General features: G+C 45.1%; 1 protein-coding gene across 6 annotated transcripts in view; it reads right to left on the reverse strand.

Annotated features, from left to right (window-relative positions):
- Window positions 1-22,645, reverse strand: part of STXBP5L (syntaxin binding protein 5L) — a 3,950,894-nt gene that overhangs the window by 524,412 nt on the left and 3,403,837 nt on the right. For all 6 annotated transcript variants that reach the window (XM_069635832.1, XM_069635831.1, XM_069635829.1 and 3 more), the window contains one exon: window positions 8,195-8,365. In XM_069635832.1, the coding sequence (XP_069491933.1) occupies window positions 8,195-8,365 (171 nt within the window). The remainder of the gene's footprint in view (window positions 1-8,194; window positions 8,366-22,645) is intronic.

Consider the following 22,645-nt stretch of genomic DNA (forward strand, 5'->3'; position numbering starts at 1 on the left):
TGTGGGCGGTTGGTTGTGCGAGTGGGTGGTAAGTTGATAGGTAGTGCGATAACTAGAGTGATTTTGGTCTTGTTCCAGTACACTGACTTCTTCCAAGGGGCAGTTAGGTGTGCTGTTTATTGGTGTTACACCTTCTATGTAAGATGCCTAACACCCAAGTGTCTATACGCTTAGGTATAGTTGCCAGGTATCATCCATATGTAGTTGAACAGGTGTCCCATTAAAAAAGAAAACAATCCTCAATGCAAACATGCCTTCAACAAAGATGGAATCCTCTTCTAGCTCTCCAGTCCAGTCGTCTCTAACATACACTCAAATCATGACTGGCCACTTTCAATATGGTTGCCAAGTTGGGAAAATAATATAGGCCAAAGAGGGGCTTGGTGCCTACAGCATTAGCAAGCCCTTCCAGCATGACCACCTCAATTTAAGATTGCATTCACCCGATTCCCCTTACATGGAAGAGGAGACACAGCATCTATGATGATGTGGGTCGCAGGCCAGCTTACATAGGCCCACCAAACCACTGGGTTGAGAGGAAGCACCCAGAGCACACAATGCCATTGATCCCATTATTTCCTAATGCAGCACCAGGATCAAGACACAGAATTGGCAGAGTATCTACAGAGGTCTCCCAGCACACACAACATATCTCCATAGAGAAAAAACACAGTTGGAGTTCAGAGGCATCGACTTGGGGAATGAACACCAGGTTCAGGTAAAGCCTGAAGGAAGTAGCATCAGGCACTGTGCTGATCAGAGCTATGATGGGTCTCGTGCACCTGTCATTTACATAAAACTAAACACCAGGCGTTATCAGCGCAAAAGCACGCGCATCAGTACCACTCCTCAGGATTGATCAAGGGCGATGGAACTGGTTATGGACACCCGCTCCTCAGGAGGTCTTCTATTCTTATTCTTCTTGACCTCTCTGCTGCCTTCAATACTTTCAACCATTCTGACCTTCTCTCTACATTATCTGTCCTTGGCATAAGTGATACGGCACTCAATTGGTTTGCTTTGAACCTTGAACCCAGACACGTTCAGGTGTCCTGGAACAGCCATATCTCCCCCCCACCCCCCCCCTTTACTGGTGGAGTTTCGGGAGGGTCTGTCCTTGGTCCACTTCTCTTCACTCTCTATACTTCAGCTCTTGGTGCCCCGATATCCTCTTACGATTTCTCCTATCAACTCTTGGCTGACGACACTCAGATATTCTTTTCCTTTCACTACTTATTCGGCGAGCTGTTGTAAAAAGTTTCAAACTGTCCCTCTGCCATCAAATCATGGATGGCATTTCACTTGCTCATGCTCCACACCACTAAGACAGAGGTTCTCCACTTCCCAGACAAATGGCTATCTCTTTCTCTTTTTCTCTTTCTCTTCTCACCTGACTACTTTCCTCACTCTGCTTCCTTGGTGTCATCGTCGATGCATCACACAACTTCTCACTCTTCATCTCTAAATCTGCCACTGCAGCCAGACTCAACCTCCTCAATATTAGAAAAATTTGTCATCTTCTTCCTTTCAATGCGGCTTAAAAGCTAATCTCCTCCTAAATGTTTTCTAGATCTGGCTACTGTGCCAGTCTCCTCAATGGCATTCCAACTATGCTTTTTCATCTTAACTTCATGATCCAGACACTTTTCAACCTTTGTCGCTTTACCTCTACCTCCTCTGGCTGTCACCAGATTAGCTGTCTATCACATTTTATTCAAAATTGTCCTAGGTTGCAGCTGTGACATCTTGGACAATCCATAGGGTCGTGAATATTCCAGTACCTACAAAACCCAAATTGCATTTCCAAGTACCCTACACCAGGTAGAAAAAACTATGGATAAAGACTTCCTATGAAGTACCCTGCACACATGTCTCTAAGGTACAAGAGGGTTCAGATATTCACCATTATGTCCTTAATGACATTGATGGCGCCCTACCCGTTAAGTACCAAGAGATCATGGACATGCCTTCTCTGTCTACCCACTCTACCTGAGACTCGTTGATCTGCTCCCCACTGTCTTCCCCCCATGCTGCCAATTGCTCACGCTCCCCTGTTAGCTCCTCGCTAATTTGTCCTCTGCTCCCTCACTCTGTTCTTCCCCCTGTAATTGTAAAGCACTCCATTGCTTCCGGAAGCTAGGCCCCCACTCAACAAATACCCTAGGAAGAAGAAGAATCATAAGAATGCAGCCTTGTAAACTGTCATCAAATTCTACAGTCTGTGACATGAGTACTGTGCGTGTTGAGGATTTCATGAGCAGATCAGACCTGTTACCTACTGGTTCCTACATTGATCGGTTTAATTCTGAATGCTGTGGTGGGCCTGTGTGAATAATCAGCCTGACTGCTATAACCAATGTGTACACATGCTGCTGAATCATTCTACAGCCACCAGAACATGCTGAACCAGTACAAATGCAACGGTCTGAACTCAAGCTTAGGCATTTACATGGTACCAATGCTGTCTCCAAGGTTGGCATACCTCAGACACTTTAAAATAGTGATTACCAGTACAAATGAGACATTCAAAGAAGAAAGACAAGCCACTTGGACAGATCAGACCAGTACTCTAAAGCACACTACTTGTTTAGATGGCTAGAACACGCTGATTGGAAGGTCTACTTTGTCAGGAATTGGCTAATTTCTGGGGAAAACTAGCAGTTAGGTAGCACATATTTTTTTCAACGCAGACTTTGCCATACACAGATTTCTTTCAAGCCCGAGCTCTGGAATTGCATCTTTGTTGATGTTATTGCAGCTGAAGTAATCCTGATTTTCATCATTTTTCTCTTCAATTGCTGAAAGCAATTAAAATGGTGTCAGCTGCATTCTTTATTGGTGAACAGATATTGAATTGAAAAGAAAGAAGCAATTAACAGGTAGGCTAGCACATCGTCAGATACTTAGGCACATCACGTCCTGCTGTACTGACAAGGGCAATTTACAGTGACAACAGACTGAACATTCTTCAACTCAATTATATTTGGCAAAAAACCTCAAACTACATATCCAAGTTCAGAGACTCCAGTAGCACCAATTATACTTATTGCTTTCTCAAAAACAGTTCCATAATGTGCCTCTTGCAAATCACAACACCAGAGGTACCATTGACTGATTCCTGACGCTACACAGTTACAAATAAAACATCAGTGCACATGTCTGTGCATAAGCAGCAAAAGATATCTTCAAGGAAACTGTGCAAGTCTTCCTTCATGCTCACATGCGGGAATAATAGGTGATGAACCATCATAGCCATCCTTTGCTGTTCCTAACAAATGCGACTCTACTAATTGGCACCCTTCTACGAAACAGAATTTGCCATGAACTATGCGTTCATTAAGGACATGTTTGTTGGCTGAACTGACTATACTGGAAGCAAGCAACTGGACAATCATCAGGAACATCTCGGCAAGAGGGTTGTAAAATGGCCTCAACGTGTTATACTCATAACCAGCTTCATACCAACAAACTATGTTCATCTTTCTTTTTGAGGATCTGAACTAAAGACACTCTTGCATGGTTTCCTGTGTAGCTGATGGAAGACTGTTTATTTATGCTGCAGCTGTTGGCTTTTCTCTATTTTCTTTCTTTGCTCAATTTCACATATTTTAAAGAGATTATGCTTTTCCTTAGCATGTTTTGTCTTTTCTTCTCACCTCCCTCTCAGAAAAGACAAAACATGCTAAGGAAAAGCATCAATGAAGAATATCAATGTTGCTAACAAGCTATTTCAATGCAGTTCAACATATAACTGGTTTTAGCCATGTAAACACATACACACATACACGCATGCATTGAAAAATGTGGGTCAAGCATCTCTTATCTAAATATCTAAATCATGGTAGCCCTTGGTACATTCACCTCTGGCCAGGTCTACCTGTCCTTTAACCCAAGTCATTTAATCAAAGTGAGGTGTCTCAGAGATTTAGTGATAGGGCACAAAGTCTGTTTTCATCAAAACGATAAAGACAATGAGCACATTAGCATGGCCACAAAGACGACAATGCCAGGGTTCTAGAGCTGTGTGATGGTACATTCCCCGATTCTAAAGTAGCAAGGATAGACTTCCTAGAAGTTTTAACAGAGACCTGTCTGTAGCAATGGAAGAAAGAATGATCTGCTAATAATATAAGAATGCCTCAGTATGACAGTTTTGAAAGATAAACCTCCAGGCTGCTTATCGGCCTCCTGGACAGCTCACTCTCTTCCTTTCGGAATGAGCCGGTCTAGCCTCTTCTCTACTCTCCACCTTCTCTCAACACTTCTTGCTGGGTGACCTCAACATCCACCTCGACTCTCCTGACTTGTGAGGACCTTTCCGCAACGTATGTGACTCTCTCTCCCTCTCTATTCTACCCTCTGGGTTCACTGACACCATGGGCCACACGTTAGATGCTCTCATCTCCACTGGCATCCCACTCTCTATCCCTCTCATCACCTCTCTCTCTCTCTCTCTCTCTCTCTCTCTCTCTTGGACGGATCACTCCCTGCTATCAATGCACCTGAAGCACTCCTCTGGCAGCAATTCACGCTGCACAGCCACTCGGCTTCACGGTCACCAGACCCATGAAAAAAGTGGCAGTGGCTGCCTTTGCTTCCCCCTACTCTCCTCCTCCCACTCCTGTGGCTGACTCCCACCCTGACACAGCCCTCAATATCCTTAATCTCTCTATCTCGAACACTCTTGATATTCTTGCCCCTGTCATGAGGGTCCGACTGAAGCATTCCAAAAAGTGAAATTCTTGGTACGACTCCGACCTGGCTGCCCTTAAACGCAAGTGTAGGGCAGCTGAACGGAAATGTAATTTGTCAGGTGGACCATCTTACAAACTGGCCTGCAGACTCCTACAAAGGCAATATAGACTTTGCATCCGCTCAAAAAAAAAAAAAAGAGTCTTTATTCAAGCCTGCATCTCCGCGGCATCAAACAACACGGCGAAACTTTTCAAAGTCTGCAAGTATCTGGCCAATCCTGCAGCAGCTTCCTCGTCTATCACTCCCACTCAGGAGCTCTGCTCGGCCCTGGCAGCAAACCTCACCACAATAACCCAAGACATCCTCTCCTCCCTTCCCCACACGCCACAGCACACACCAGCACCCGTGCCTCCCTTGGCCATGCCTCTACTTCCGCTCTCCTCACTCTTTGAGTCACACCTGATGAGGTCGGCAGACAAGTCCGGTCTATGAAGGCCTAATCCAGTGGCCCCTTACCCTTCCAAAACCATCAAGGACAACATTGACTCCCTCGCACCAGCCTTGGCTGACCTTTGCAACCTCTCCTTTTCCACTGGAGTTTTCCCAACTGCTCTCAAGCACTCCCTTGTACATCTTCTGCTCAAGAAACCTTCTACTGACCCTTCCATTTCGTAAACCTATCGCCCAATCTCTATCACTCCTTTCCTGGACAAACTCCTGGAGAAGCTGGCAATCTCTCAGCTAAACCTCCACACAGAATCAATTAATTGTTTCCATGACCATCAGTCTGGCTTTAGAGCGCCCAGAGGCACGGAAACTGCTCTTCTGGACGCCCGTGAAGACCTGCTCTCAAATCTTGACACTAACTCTCCCACTGTCCTCATTCTCCTTGATCTCTCCTCCGCCTTTGACACGGTTAACCACAACATCCTGATCTCACAGCTTTGTGACACCCTGGGAATCACAGGTCAGTCTCTGACTTGGTTAACCTCTTTTCTCTACGAACGCCCATCCCAGGTCGAACTTGGTGCCTTTCTCTCGACTATCACCCTCTCAACCTGTGGCGTTCCCCAGGGTTCTAACCTATCTCCCTGGTTCTTCAATGTCTACTTGGCTGCCCTGGCACATGTGATTGCCGCTTTCACCTCTAATTTCCAGAGTTATATGGATGACACGCAACTATCCTTCAGGCTACCCTCAGCCGCCTCCTCCTCCTCACTCATACCTGGCTGTCTCTCCGCTATTCAGTCATGGTGTGCTGCTAACAACCTTTGTCTCAATGGAAGTAAAACTGAGATTGTTCACATTGGGACCCCATGCACCCTCTTTCCCCCTCTCACTCTGGCCGGCCGGCCTCCCTTGACCCCACACCCAACCCCATATTTTGGGCCAAAAACCTTGGGGTCATCTTCGACTCCTCTCTCTTCTTCTCTTCTCACATTTCTGACATCTCAAAAAAGTCCAACTATCAACTACACCTCCTCAGATGCCCTCTACCTTTTCTCACTTTCCCCCCGCGGCTCACTGTCTCCAGAGCCCTGTAACGTAATCTTGGGATAGGGCATCCACCATTTCCAATCTGAGTGGGGAAAAAGAGATATCTTGAATACAGCAGACAAAGTTTCCTTCTTAAAAAGCCTTGCACATATATAACAAAAATCTGTTTGAAAGATTTGAGAAGGTTTCCTCTTATATGCGATTTAACATCTTACCCATATATGAATATGTTGGGAAGTGGACGAAGGTTCCTATTGCGAACTGAGTTTGTAGAATGTGTAAGGGTGAGATTGAGACTTTGCGACACGTTTTAACACAGTGCCCTGACCTCCATCTGCAATATCAAAAGGGCTACAAATGATTTGTAACACATATATCGGATGTACGGGCTGATTAGTTATGGGGCGCTTTGATTGGGGCAACTTCATTGGTGATTATGCAGTCTATAATATTTGTCAGGAGGTATTACAAATGACATCAGTGACCATTTATACATAGTATATTGGCTCCTCCCTAATCTGATCAATTGAATGTTATTTCTTCAATATATGCTAACATACTGAACATATATGATATGTAATCTATAAGCTGTACCGACACTTACAAGGAAGGAGTAATAGAATGATAAATGGACTCTATTGTGAAAGGTGCAAATGATAAATGGACTCTATTGTGATCATGGATGGATTTTATTATGATATTTGATGTATGATGTTTTTAATCTTTTTTTAAAATTATAATGATTTAATCAAAAGCACAAAAAAAAAGATTACAAAAGGAAGACACTGTTTCCAAGGTAGCCCATCTGATGTCCAAAATAATGGAGCTGAAAAATATGGGATAGTTCAGCATTGTGGCCTTTACTGGCATAATTGTTCAAGGCTTACATAAGGTTATGTGAAGATTACAAATGGGACCACTCTGGATGAAGAACTGTACGAAGCAATGCACGTTATGGTGCATCATATGAAATCCAAGTAATTGCAATGAGGGAGGATGGTTGGGGGCTCCATACACACATCACCCACTTGGGGGTGGGGGCTAAAAGACTTAAAGTTGAAATGTTGCAGGCTGCTCATGAGAACAAATTATTTCCGTTTGAGGGTATATAGAAAAAGAATACGAGGCGCTTCATGTAGTCTAGTGCTACTAATTCATGCGTTTTCATCCAAAATTAACATTTAAAAAGAAATCCGTAAGCAAATTGGCATTTCTTATAAAATAATTATAATAATAATGAAAATTTGCTTTTATATGGTGTTTACTAGTTTTGTATGGTTTCTAACAGCTCCCAATTTGTGTAGATCATAATAACTTTTTCTTCATATAGAACTGAGATTTTACTGCTGAATGTTTAAATAACAGCCATTGTTCAGTGGCTATTGTGTTTGGTTTGACTGAAGTGAAATCAAACTGCTTCCTAAAGATGGACACTTGGCTATTTCATTGAAAACTACAACCAAAACAATGACTGGCTAACATAAAGACTTCTCCTAAGAAATCTTTTTAATGAAAAGGCCTTTTCAATATCCTTCTATCTGATAATATTTCCCAAAAAGTATATTGCGAAAATATTTTTAAAACTAATATTTTGCCTATGGGTTCTACGTTTAAAATGGTTAGCTGAGATAGGCTATTGCAGTTTCACCTCCACGCACAAAACAGAAGTGTTTTCAGCAGTTTAGGGACATTTACTATAAAAAGCAGTTTAATCTAATAACTACTAGACATCAGCTAAACAGTTCTCTAGTGGAAAGTTCTATAAGCAGGGAGGCGTACTAAATACTGCTCATATGTACCATACACAAAGGGTGTGGGGAAGAAAAAGCAGAGACAGGGTTAATGCTAACTAATACTGAATAGACATAACAGTGGTTAGAGAAAGTACAAACACAAAGAAGGGGATTTGATAACCAGTGACTTGCTGGGTTTTCCAGAAGGTTATCCGAGGCTGCAAGAAACATACTCTGCAAACAAGACCAACACTCACACAAATACCCACCTTCTGTTGTGACAGGCAGGGAAATCTCCATACATGCAGCTGACTGTGCTTTCCGAAATGGTGGCCTCCCAGGACCTCGTCGATTAACTTTCGTACCATCAGCACTGGAGATTCTTTTGCTGGAGCTGCATGTTTGGGATGTGGGACTTGTGCAATGTCCATTCACGTGATCTGAAAAGAGGGTTGAAAAGAGTCAAGATAAAATGTAGGCCATCACCATACACTAACTGATGGATCAGATGAGTTAACTGAATCACGTTTGTACGTATGAAATTGTGTAAGCAGGATGCAATAGGCATGAATAGAGTCACACAAAATAACAATGTGATCTGTAGTCACTTGTGAAACTCCTATATCTAAATCCTAAAACTGTTCATCTCAGTGTCTTCAAAAATGTGTTTGATGCAGTTCATTGGGAAATGGTTAAACTGGAAAGATTTATGGAATTATCAAATACATGCAGGCATTATTTTGCCTTTAACTATTGCTCCAAATGGAAAGTCAGAGGAGATTACTGTTCTTAAATCTAACGAAATGGGTAATTACGGAAGTGAACAAAATAACATATTGGGTAACCATTAATTCACAAAAATGCTATTGTTCTTCCTAGTGAGGAACAGTGTCCACAGCATTGGATAGCAGCTTCCCTAGCTTCCTAGATTTAACATATGAGCACGAGACTAACTGTAGAATAATGCACATCTTGAATGCAAAATGTTAATTGTAAAACTCCTGACTTTTAACATATTACATTAAGAACAGTACACGATGAACTACATCACAGATGTGTAGAAACCAAATAGGGTTGTAGAGACAAAATAGGGTTGGTGCAACCCCCCCCACACATACTGAAAATAGCTTCCCCCTTTCCTAACCCCTTGCAATATGCTCATATTATTAAACCATCTTTCAGCACCAAACACAATTTAATGCAACATTATTTTTCATAATCTTTCATTCTGCCCTTCCTACCATGTTATCATACCTTGTTGCAACATTTCAAATTTAATAAAAGAGAATTTAATAAAAACAAGATTTTAAAAATGGTTCCTATTGTATTATTGGGAGATTTTAACCTACAATATGAGCCACTTGACGTATACATAGTAGTAATGGAAGAAGATGCTCTTTCCCGTGCTATACCAGAGCTAAATGATGTAGCCCCAAAAGAGTGCATATATATGCAGTTGAAATGGTGCGCACCGTCTATAATTTGGAGTTGAGAGCCTGCAATGGGAGGGTAAGTGTTGATCAACCTGCCAGGTCGTCCTTTGTGTTCAATATCAAGCTCACACATATTGATTATGGACTCATAGCCATTAGAGATTGGCATTCCATAAAAACGTTTGAAAGCATGGACCAAGTTGAGTGTGACCATCATTGCCTCAGCTTACATACAGCATGTGAAGGATGGTTGGCTGTGAACAGTACTCCATCTGGCATTACATTTAATACCAATATTGTGAAAGCAGGGCACACAGGACACTCGGTCAAAGGAGCTGAAATAGAGCGAGCAGTACCATTCCATAATTATATTCTAGTATTTTATATCAGCTAGAGAAGCGTTTCAGCAGGGATACATTAGCTAATAAAGAGAGCCTGCATGTATATAGGGAAATGGTCAAAGGAATTAGTACCTTTGAAACTAAAGCAGGGAAGACAGCTACCACTGGACCAATTCGCCATACAAATTACACCGATAAATAATGTAGTGAAAACAAACGTGAACTTTTACTTGGGATAAAGTATACAGTGGATGTTCCAAGAAACAAGCTATGTAAGTTGAGAAGCGACTACAAACATTTGATAGATAAGAAAAAGAACGACTATTTAGAAGGGAAACTGAATGAACTCCAAGATGCAGTCCTAAAGAAAGATAGCGCAGCATTCTGGACGCTGGTTGCCTTGGGAATGTAGATGGTAAGAATACCATACATAGTAACATCGATGGGGATGTCTGGTTGAGATATTTTTCTAAATTATATAGCAAAATCAGATACCCTCCTTCATGCAAAGACAAGCTGGCGCGTTAAGCCTGTAACATCAACACTGATGTATTACAATTTACAGCTGAGGAGGTTAGAAATGCAATAGTAAGCCAAAAGAATGGCAAAGCTCCTGGAGCAGACATACTCTTAACTGATTTATTTCAAGCGGAATTAGATAGCTGGATCCCTATCTATTGCAATACCATGATAGACTGCAGCTAAAATTGTGCCTCTGTATAAAAAAAGTGGTAGAGAGGACCCAGCAAATTATCAACCAATCTCACTTTTGGACAGAGCTCGAAACATTTTTGCAAAAGCAGTTCCATCTCCCTTGATCAATTGGGTAATTGACCGGACCATAATCAGTCAATTGTAGGGAGGTTTTCCACAAGGGCAGAGCACAATAGAACAGAGTTTATGTATGTTTCTGTCACTGCAAACATTAATCGTTTTAAGTAAAGGCAACCTTTGTGCAGTTTATGTAAACTTAACAGCTTTTGAGGGGGTTGCAAGAGTCAACCTCTGGGAGACACTAAAAAATGCAAAAATACCCATTCACTTAATAAGAGCGAAACAATGCCTTTACAGCAATAATGAAGCATCGGTTCGATGGAATTTGGCAGGGTATACAACTACCTCTATGACAATACAGAAGGGCATAAGGCAAGGATTTGTTCTGGCCCAATTTTATTTTGCATCTTTATCAACAAATCAATAGGCAAGCTTGTTCCATTACATACAGAGTTCCCTAAGCTGCTGTCAGGCAGGAACCCCTTACTGTTTTTTGCAGACAGTGAAGGATGCAAACGCCATGTCCTAGTCATTAATCTTGAAACAACTAAAGCCATGTTTTTTTTTCAAACTACTTTACAAAATCCTCCGAAGCTACAGTTGACAACGGGTCTCACTTAAAACAGGTGATAACATATGATTATCCAGACATAAGATTCATGGGCAATTGTAAATGGTCACAGTAAATAGAAACATCACGTCTAATATTGGAAACATCAAGCAATGCAATCCTTAAATTTGCTTCTGGACACGAGTGGGGCAGTTCCTCCTGTTCTCAATGTATACAACATACAGGCCAACGCCGTCGCATTATATGGCTCTGAGTTATGGGGACACAAATCTATACATTTAGCAGTTGAAAAGAGAGCATTACATCTGCCCAAGAACACAAAGAATACTGTGTCACCTATTGAATTAAATAAAAAAATTATACATAATGAAATGACCGTCAATACAGCATTTTACTGGATTTGACTGTACACCGCGCCATATCTTGCATAATGTAGCCAAACAATGGCAGATTTGTTATCCCAGGACGGAAGATCCTCATTCCCCCTGGTGTAAGGTTATTGAAATAGGTTTTGATGTCAATAGGGCTCACACATTTGTGGCCATTAATACTTCAAACATTAATGAAAGCACAAACAATGTTGTAAAGGGGCATTTGTAAATTTTATATAATCAAAATCATTTAGTATTGTGTGAACAATTTCCAGCAGTTTGTGTTTACTGGGCTAGCAAACAGGAGTTTGGTTATGAAATGTACCTAGATTTGATCAAACAACTATTCGCAAGATCCTTATTTATGAAGTTTCTGTTCAGAGTCTTAATGTTAGCAGCCTAACTACACAATTGGAATGCGGCAAACCCAGAAGGATGTCCAGGCTGTACTAACACCAAGGAACATTAGAGCACTTCCTTTTCTTATGCTTAGAGTATACTTGTCTCAGGGAAACTTACCTAAAGCCAATCATGCATGAATTTAACGTTCTATCTATCCCTGGGGCATTGGCTTGAAGTGCTGAGTACATATTACACATAGAGCATGGCTGAGGAAAAAGGCAATTATGTTGACACCGCAATAGGCAATCTAATCGATTTCAATGGATTTCATGCATCTGTTTCAAGAGTTATATTTAAAAACCTACGGTTACATCTTTTTAAGTGTTTTTATGACTCAATTGCTGAAGTCTTCCATTGTTTTATGAATTTGGTTTTTGCTTATATATAATGTATGTAATGTTATTTACAAATCTATTGTAATGCTGTAAGACATTATTGTTGAATAAATCCTAATTGAATTGATAATTTTTTTATTTAAAGATACTATTTTTTACATTCTGTCCTTTCCATTGAAGATATTCCTCAATGATCACTTGTCCATTCCCATTGTCAACTGATTATCATCCTCAATTCAGAGCAGACATTTATTCTTCAAGAGGATCTTTCCTTTGGATGTGTTTACAAACCGCTAATGTTGGTAATACTTATAGTAGTGAAATTCCTGTAAGGATCTTGTCCAAACAAAGCCCAGGACTCTAGGTTGGGCCCTACTGGTCAGGAGATGTAGACATATTACCTAGCTAGGGTTAAAGTCAAGCTTTCTAACTATACCTTACTCTCCCCCTTAGTGTACCTCTAGATAGGCACCCTTTTTTACCCCTTTGAAGGATGTGCCTCTGAATAATGCAGTTTGGGGTCTTATCTGAACTGCAAGGGTGCAGGAGTACGAGTCTGACAAAATGATAGCATGGTGATTGGCAAAGACTTTCATCAGATGAAAATAAAAGAGGAAAACCCTTACTATCCCTAACACTAAGAGGAGTGTCCCTGCCTCAGCTAAAGCTACTACAGAATCTGTCAGGATGTCCAAAGTAAAGAGTCCACCGTCCTGTGTCTAAAAACCTATTTCCTTACCTTATCCTATGAACGGAACAAAATAATGTTTTTTTTTTCAACAGTTCCAAATTGAAACTGTGTTCTGAGAAGACGTCTCACCTCCTCAGGTTGTAGTCTTGCTCGAAAGTAACATAATGTTCCAGGTTCAGCAGGTTTCTCAAAATACAGTACACAGTCCGTGTTCCTTCTTTATCATAGCTGTCATCACAACTCCTTCTTGTGGCGCTTTCAAAATCCAGCTTGACTCAATCATGGGATCTGCTCTCTTCTGTGACCTTTGCACCTCGCTCTCCCTCTCCATTCTCCCTTCTAGTCCAACACACTTGGCTGGACACACTATTGATACCTTCATCCACACTAAACTTTCACTCACCTCCCCACTGATTACCCATCTCTCTTGGTCAGGCCACTCTCTCCTCTCACCTGGGTCCTCTCCGTCCTCTGACCACACCTCCCCCAGCCCTGCCAACCTCGTTCACGAACATCCGTCCGATGAAACAAGCGTCATTTGCAGCCTTCGCATCCACCTTCATCGCCCTCCACTGCAGACTCTACCTCTGACTCTGCTCTTAGCAACCTCCATCTTGCCATTACTAATACCCTCTACACTCTCGCCCGAGTCATGAGGATCCACCTTAAACCTGCCTCCAAGATTAACACCTGGTACGACCCCAAACTTACAGACTTGAAAGGCAAGTGCAGAGCTGCGGAACGGAAGTGGCAAACCTCAGGCTCACCCTCTGACAAACTGGCCTGTCGCCTGCTCCAAAGGCAATACAAACTCCCCAGCCGCACCAAAAAAAAAGGGCCCACATCCAGGCTCGTATCTCTGGTGCACCCAACAACATGGCTGAACTCTCTGCAGGGAACTAGCCAATCCTTCTGCAGTCTCCTCCTCACCTCTCGCCTCCCAGGCCCTCTGCAATGCATTGGCCACACACTTCACTGCAAAAACCCAGGACATCCTGAGCAACCTTGCGTCCCTCTCCCCCTCCCCTTTCCCTGACCCCTTTTCTCCCCTGGCCACCCACCCCTCCTATGCCTCTCTCTCCTCCTTCTCACCTGTCGCACCTGATGAGGTTACCAGAGTTGTCCGCTTCATGAAGGTCTCCTCCAAACAGGTTTCCCCCTGCTCCTCCAGAACCATTAAGGACAACATTGGCTCTCTTGCTCCTGCACTTGCTGATTTCGGCAACAACTCTTTTGCTACTGGATATTTCCCCTCCTCTCTCAAGCACTCCCTTGTGTACCCCCTCCTGAAAAAACCTTCTGCAGACCCATCTTGTCCGGCCAACTACCGCCCCATATCTATCACCCCATTCCTTGGGAAACTCAGGGAGAAGCTGGTCTTCCCCCAACTTACCCAGCACACTGAACTTGCTAGTTACCTCCACAACCATCAATCTGGATTCTGAGCATCCAAAGGCATGGAAACTGCTCTTCTGAACACCCGTATGGATCAACCACTCCATCCTCATAAAAGGCCTCCATGATTCTCTGGGCATCTCAGAACTGGCACTGGACTGGCTGACCTCCATCCTCACTGACAGTCTGTCCCTGTTGATTCTGGGCTCTTTCTCCTCCCCCACCTCTATCTCCACCTGTGGTGTCCCCCAGGGTTCCAACCTCTTTCCTTGGATCTTTAACACCTATCTCACTCCACTTGCACACCTAATTTACACCTTCTCCCCCAACTTCCAGTGCTATGCAGATGACACACAACTCTTCTTCAAACTTGCCTCTGACCCTCTGCTTGCTTCCGCTATCATTCCTGACTGCCTATCTGCCATCCAGACCTGGTGCACTTCGAACGATCTCTACGTGAATGCCAGCAATCCTTCCTATTGGGACTCCTGCTCCCTCTTTCTTCCCCTCACTCTGGCCATCTTCTATGGGCTCTCTCCCTTCTTCTTCATCTGAAGCCAGAAACCTTGGAGTCATCTTCAACTCCTCTCTTTTCTAACTACCTCAAATTCAGGACATTGCCAAGAAGGACCACTTTCAACTCTACCTCCTCAAAGGAATTCCCCCTTTCCTCACTTTCCCCCAGAAGCTCAATGTCTCCAGAGCTCTGGTTCTCTCTAGGCTAGACTACTGCAATAGCCTTTTCCTTAATCTACCCTCTTTCTCTCTACAAACCCTCCAGCTAATCCAAAATAGGGCCACAGACTTATCCTAGGCCTCAAGCCCAGGGACTGCATCTCTCCAGCCCTAAAAACTCTCTACTGGATCCCGGTTGCTGCAAGGATCAAGTTCAAATCCCACTGCATCATCCATAAGGCTGTCTGGGGCCGGGGACCACGCTATCTACAATTTGCTGTTACTAAGTACTGGCCAGATCTTTAAGTTCCTCCGGCACCAACTCTCTGTGTGTCAGAGGTTTTGCTAAACAGAGAGCTGGTGGACAATCTCTTTCCTCAGCAGGCTCCCTGCTATGGAACAGCCTGCCCCTGCCTCTTTGTCTTGAGCCGTATCTCCTCAAATTCCAGAAGCTCCTCAAGATTTTACTTTTCACCTCCTCCTTCCCTTCCTCCTTCCTCTGCTAAAAGTCCCACCATTGCTGAGATTGGTAACTAGGGCCGTTATGTGTTTTCTTGGGCCCTGGCCTCCCACACCCAATCCCCTTCAGCCTCGACCCGCTCCCTGCACTTGCCTTGGCACCCTACTGGCCTATGCCACCACAGGCCTGCACTTACTATTTATTGGCAGCCGACCGCTCACCCAGGACCTACAGCTGATCATTCCCTAGCCATTCCATCCTGGTACACCTAGTAACTCACCCCCACTCCCTCATCCCTTTTCTCTCTCTCTGCACTTGCACGTTCTGAATGCTCACAAGGCCTAGTAGGTCGGCCTCTATCTTTCATTGTTTTATTTAATTTTCACTCCCATGTTCCCTTCCTGCTGCACTGTGGGCGCTTTGAAACACAATTTGTTTGATGTATAAGCGCCTTACAAATGTACAATAAATAAATACAAATAAATGATATCTTCAGAACATATGGTTCCTCAGCTTTCTTGACCAGGGGGAAGACTCCCTCCCTTCTTGTCCCAGTTCACGGTGTTAAGGGGATGACTCCCCCCCCCTAACCTTCCTCAGGTTTTTGGGTTGCTCAGGTCTCTGTAGGGGGAATGTCTCTCTTACCCTGGCCTTCCTCAGGCTTCCTAAAAAACCAGTGGTTGCTTGGGGAATCTCTCTCATCAACTAGCATTGCTCAGGCTTCTCAAATAACACAATGCTTGATGGGGGAATGTCTCCCTTCCCCTGGTCCTTCTCAGGCTCCTCGGATAGTTCAATGTTGGTGGGGGAATGTCTTAGTTACTTACCTGTAACTATTTCTCCAGCATTGGTATATTTCATAGATTCAGATGCTTGAATATTCCCCGTCGTCAGACTGAGAACCCTCGGTGATAAAAAATAATTATTACAATGTTTTTAATATACATCCATTATTCCATAGAGAATGCATGTAAATACCCCATTGTGGCCTATGAGCCATTCTATTTTGTAGTCCCTCCACCTCACTTTGGTCCTTTATGGCCCCAACCAATGAGGTGGCAGGGCTTAAGCTCCACCCCAGTCAGCCATCTTCAGATTTTGAACCATAGGAACTACAGTATGATGGGTGCTGAGCGTAGGAGCAGCCTCTCAAGGGAGGCGTGTGGGCACATGTGAATCTATGAAAGATACCAATGCTGGAGAAGAACAAGTTACTTCTTACCTTGTAACGTTCTTTCGATGGGATGTTCCTCCGACGTATTCCTTATCTTAGTTAGATATCTCCTTCCAGCTTTGCTGGCCTCGGAAAATTTTTCTCTAGAGGGCGCTGCGCGTCGACGTCCGCCGAGTCGATGTCCCTCGACAGCCGCCGTATCGACGTCGACGTCATCCTGCCTATAAAGGCCACGCGCAGCGTCCGTTGCTCAGTTCCGTTTTGTAGCCCACAGTTTTTCTGTCTGGACTAGACTAATCACCCTGAAGGAGCGTAAGCTGCAACAACAAGGGAAGTAGTACTGCGGGGATGGATGGGAGGGTCGATAAGGAATACGTCGGAGGAACATCCCATCGAAAGAACGTTACAAGGTAAGAAGTAACTTGTTCTTCGAAGGGATTGTGACCTCAGACGTATTCCCTATCTTAGATAGGCTCCCATAGCAGTATTCTGTTATTGGAGGTGGGAGTACTGACTTCATGCTTCCTTTTATTGATGAATAGAGTGCAATACTGCCCTTCCAAACCTAGTCTCTTGACTGGAGGAGGAATCCAAGTTGTAAAATCGTGTAAAGGTATGGGCGGACGACCATGTGGCAGCCGCACATATGTCTTTCACCTGCACTCCTCTTTTGAGGGCCGATGAAGCTGCAATACCTCTGGTCGAATGAGCCCTAAGATTTTGAGGGGCCTTTTTTCCTGCCAGTTTATAACATTCCAAAATGGCTAGAATGATCCATCTGGAAATGGTCTGCTTAGTTATCGGTAACCCCAGCTTGTGACCTGCGTAGCCTACAAACAGCTGGTCTGCCTGTCTTATCCTAGCCAGTCTACTGATGTAAAAACTTAAAGCCCTTCTAGGGTCTAGCCTGTGTAACCTCTCTACCTCTTTTACCGGATGAGGAGGAGGATAGAAAGATGGCAGGGTAATCTTCTGAGTGATATGGAATTCAGAAACCACCTTTGGGAGGAAATTAGGCTTCACTTGCAGGACAACTTTGTCTTTGTGAAAGATTGTATGAGGGGGTTTACAAGAAAGAGCTTGTAACTTGCTCACCCTTCTAGCAGATGTAAGTGCTATTAATAAAACAGTTTTAAGGGTAAGAAATCTTAACGAACAAGAATGGAGTGGTTCGAAAGGTGTGCCCATCAGGAAAGTTAGGACTAAGTTTAAATCCCATAGGGGGACCTGGAATGGTCTTGGGGGATAAACGTTAGTTAACCCCTTTAGAAACTGTATTACCAAGGGTAACTTGAAATAGGATGGTTCTTCCGCAGTGCGCTTAAAGATGGATAGCGCTGCGAGATAGCCCTTAATGGTGCCAACTTGAAGGCCTGAATTCGCCAAATAGAGTAGGAAGGACAAAACCATTGGTGTACCACATGAAAAGGGGTCGATATTCTTTTCTCTACACCAGCTGCAAAATCTGTTCCAACGGCAGCGGTATAAAGACTTTGTTGCTGGCCTCCTTGCCGAAAGCAACACCTCCATATCATCATCAGGGAGGTCCCAATCCTTGTACCTCAGCCTTTCAGAAGCCAAGCGTGAAGGTTGAGGGTTTTGATGTCTGGATGGAGAACCTGACCTCCCTTCTGTGAGAGTAGTTTCTCTCTGAGTGGAAGTCGAATTGGAGGGCAGATGGACAAGTCTAGAAGGTCCGGGTACCACGTTCTCCTGGCCCAATCCGGGGCAATTAGGATCATGGTTTTACGGAATTTTCTCAACCTCCTGATCATTTGAGGAATGACAGGGACCGGTGGGAACGCGTACAGAAGCGGAAACTCCCAGTCCACTATGAACGCGTCTCCCAGAGCTCCTCTCGGGGGAAATTCCCTTGAACAGAACAGATCGCACTTCCTATTGACACTGGTGGCGAACAGATCCACCTGAGGGGTTCCCCAAAGGGCGAAGATCTCTTGAAGGACTTCCTGAGCTAGTTCCCACTCGTGGGAGACTGTGCTCTGCCTGCTCAGAGCGTCCGCTGTCAAGTTCTTCTCTCCGGCTAGGTGAACTGCCGATAGAGAGATTCCTTCTTGGATTGCCCAAAACCAGAGCTGCATCGCTTCTCTGCACAGTGGCAGTGATCCTACGCCTCCTCTTTTCTCTTTTGTTGAGGTAGTGCATGGCCACCGTGTCGTCCGTCATTATCAGGACATTCTTTCCTTGTACAGATGGCAGAAAAGCCTTCAGCGCAAGTCTGATGGCCCTCAGCTCTAACAGGTTGATGTGTAGTCTGGACTCCGATGGAGACCAACGACCACTGATGGTCAAGTCGTTGGCATGGGCTCCCCACCCCGTGAGTGAGGCGTCTGTGACTACTGTTATCTCCGGCCAGGGTTGCCAAAACTGTTCTCCTTTCAGAATGTTCTCCTGACAGGCCCACCACTGAAGGTCTCGAGCCACCCTGTCGGGAACCTGAAGAAGATCTGTCATTCTTCCTGAGAATTGTGACCACTGAGTCCTCAGTGCCCACTGGAGGGATCTCATTCTCAGGCGAGCCTCTGGCACTAGGAAAATGCAGGATGCCATGAGGCCTAGCAACCTCAAAAAGTCGAAGGCTGGGAGACGTTCGGCATTTTGGAACTTGGTAACCATCTGTAGAATATCTTGAGCCCTTACCTCTGGTGGCGAGGCTTTTCCCAGGGAAGTGTCCAGGATCGCTCCGATGAACTGGAGTCTCTGCGATGGTATCATTTGTGACTTCTTTAAATTGAGGGAGAAGCCCAGTCTGTGAAGGGAGTGGCAAACGTGATTTAGCTGGATCTGAGCTTGTTCCGAAGATACAGCCCTGATCAACCAATCGTCCAGGTAGGGGTAGACGTGAATCCCTTCCCTCCTTAGACTTGCAGCCACTACCGACATTAACTTGGTGAAGACCCTCGGGGCGGAGGTCAGCCCAAATGGCAGCACTCGAAATTGATAATGAGAGTTGCCAATTGCGAACCTCAGGTATTTCCTGTGCTTGAGATGGATAGGCACATGGAAATAAGCGTCCTGAAGGTCCAGAGATACCAACCAGTCCTGGAACTGAAGGGTCTGAAGGATCTGAGAAAGAGTTACCATCTTTAATTTGTCTTTCCTGAGGAATTTGTTCAATTCTCGCAAGTCCAAGATGGGTCTCAGTCCTCCGTCTTTCTTTGGAATGAGAAAGTAAGGGGAGTACCAGCCCTTGTTCCTCTCCGCTACAGGTACCGGTTCTATGGCACCTTTCTCTAGCAGGTCTAAAATTTCCTGCAAGAGGAGCGGATCTGGAGCTTTCTGAGAGCTGATCCCCGGTGGATGACTCTGAGGTATGCGTAGGAGAGGCAGGCAGTAACCTTGGGCAACTGTTTCCAATGCCCAAGCATCTGACGTGATAGCCTGCCATTCCGCCAGATGTTGAGTTAACCTGCCTCCTACAGGTGTCTTGTGAGGGAAGTCCTCAGAGTGGTTTTGGGGCGGCTGATGCAGATGCCGATGGTAAAGAGGCACCTGCTGTTGCTGCGGCTTTTGAATATCTACCCCGTCCACCTCGGGTAGTTCTTCTTTGTCCTCTTTGAGCCGGTCGTCCTCTACCTCTTCCGAATGCGGAGTAGAAACGAAAGGACTTGCCCCTCGCAGAGGTTCCTGTGGGACGAAAAGGTGTCTGACGGATTGCAGCGCCTAGGGATTTTGCTGCTGCCTTTGATGTTTGCAGTTTTTCTAAACTGTCATCCGCCTTTTTCCCAAACAAAGAAGAGCCATCGAATGGCATGTTCAAGAGCCTGGCTTGCACATCTGGGGCAAAACCAGACTTTCTCAACCAAGCGAATCACCTGGTTGTTGTACTTGCCGCCATTGCTCTGCTGATACTGTCAGCCAAATCAATGCCCGTCTGGAGGGATTCGCACATGGCGTCTTTACCGTCCTGTATGATATTTAGGAACGCCTCCCTTTCTTCTCCCTCCGGGATGCAGTCAGCCGCTGTAGAACCACACACCCAATATGTGTATGGCTGAATCTAGCAAGGGTGCAAGTAGCATTAACAGATTTTAACGCCATGCTATATGCCGAAAAAACTTTCTTTGCCATAGCATCATATTTCTTATCGACCCTGTCCTGTCGGACGGTAGGGTAAGCAGTCTTGACATCAGTAGAAGATGCTGCCTGTACCACCAGACTTTCTGGGGATGGGTGTTTTGACAAAAACTCCGGGTCTGCAGAAGATACCCTGTATTTAGTAGACAGTTTTTTATTTACTGCCGGGACGACATCTGGGGTTTCCCAGTGCGTCATGATTTTCCTCTGAAGAGCTTTATGAAAGGGCACTACAGGATCCTCCTGTGGACCTTTATCAAGAATATCCGTGAGGTCATCTTGTTGGAAAGCCTGTGAAGGTGTTGACCACCCCATAAATTCTGTGATCCTAGCCATTAAGGCTATATAGGGGGTTTCAGCATGCTCCCCTGGGTCTGGCCTAGCGAACTCCACCTCAGGGGAAGTGTCTAACCCACTTGCCTCATGTAAGGAATCATGGAGATCCTTTAACCTGCGTTCTTCTGAGGTTAACTCCTCTTGAACTGGGGTTGCCGGTCCCTGCAACCCAAATGTGTCTTCCTGTTCAGATAGTTCTCCCTCTTCCATAATTGAGGACATAGTTCTCAATTGTTCTGAACTCACAAAGGGTGTGAAACCCATCTCCAAGGCAGAGGGTGCCAAACTTGTTGTAATTGGCCTCGAAAACATCGATGTCGTCGACGCCGACGTCGAAGGCTTCGGGCGTTGCGTCGAAAACAAAGGTGGAGGCCTCGAGGACCTCGATAGAATTGGGATTCTGCTCGAGGAAGTCGACAATCTCGACGCCATCGTCATCGAGGACCTGGGGAGAGCCACTGAGTGCATCGCAACCGTGACTTTCCTTGGCGTTGACGCCGGTGTCGAAGATGGCGTCGAGTCGACAGACCCGTGTGTCGAAGGTCCCTTCGACAACGGCGTCGAAGACACCGACCTCGGAGTCGACGGAACCTTCGTCGACGGCGTCGAGGGAACCTTCGAAGAAGGTTTCGAGGTCATAGCTTTACTCGAGGGTTCGTGACGCGCTCGAGAAGCTTCCTTCGCCGGGTACTGCGACTCACGGCGTTTTTGACCTTCGGGTCTTTCGACCAGAGCATCGCTCTCGGCAGTCTTCGAGGGGGTCGAGGCCGCTTTCTCGAAGACGCTCATCATATTTTTGCGGAATTCCTCCCATTCAGCCCGGGAACTTTGTTTCGTGGGGCAAGGGATTCTCTTAGGAGAAACAGAGGAAGAGGAGGACGAAGAAGGGGATCTTCGACGTCTCCTCTTCGAGTGCTTCGATCTCGAGGAGTGATGGGACCCACTCCGAGACCTGGAGCGCGAATGGTGACGAGGAGACGAATGTCTCGACTTCGTCAAGGAAGAAGAAGCTTTTGAAGTCTTACCTTTCTCCAACTTCCCCCTACGCTCCTTCAGGGCCTTAGCTGTCATGGACATACAGTCCTCGCACTCCGAACAATGGTGTTCAGCTCCCAAACACCACAGACAAACTCTGTGAGGGTCAGTCAGCGACATCTTTTTCCCACAGTCTCGGCATTTTTTGAAGCCGGACTGAGGGGTTGTCGGTTCCGACGAGGAAGCCATCGAGTATGGATCGAATATCTCGAGGTAAATAGGATAAATTCTCTACGAAACTGAGCAACGATATTCCGAGGCACTGAGTAAGCGCGGAAAAACGGAACTGCGCAACGGACGCTGCGCGCGGCCTTTATAGGCAGGATGACGTCGACACGGCGGCTGTCGAGGGACATCGACTCGGCAGACGTCGACGCGCAGCGCCCTCTGGAGAAAAATTTTCCGAGGCCAGCAAAGCTGGAAGGAGATATCTAACTAAGATAAGGAATACGTCGGAGGACACAATCCCTTCGAAATACAGTTACAAGTAAGTAACTAACATTTCTCCAGATATATACGAATAGATGCAGAAAAAAAAAACATTTCTGACAAACCTTTACCATGCAGCAACACAACGGTTACATACTCAAGGAAAGGCAGGAACAGGAGGCTGGTCCTACCTTATGCAAAGA

This window comes from Ambystoma mexicanum, chromosome 7p (assembly GCF_040938575.1).
Source record: "Ambystoma mexicanum isolate Mex_15411 chromosome 7p, UKY_AmexF1_1, whole genome shotgun sequence".
NCBI classification, from domain to species: domain Eukaryota; kingdom Metazoa; phylum Chordata; class Amphibia; order Caudata; family Ambystomatidae; genus Ambystoma; species Ambystoma mexicanum.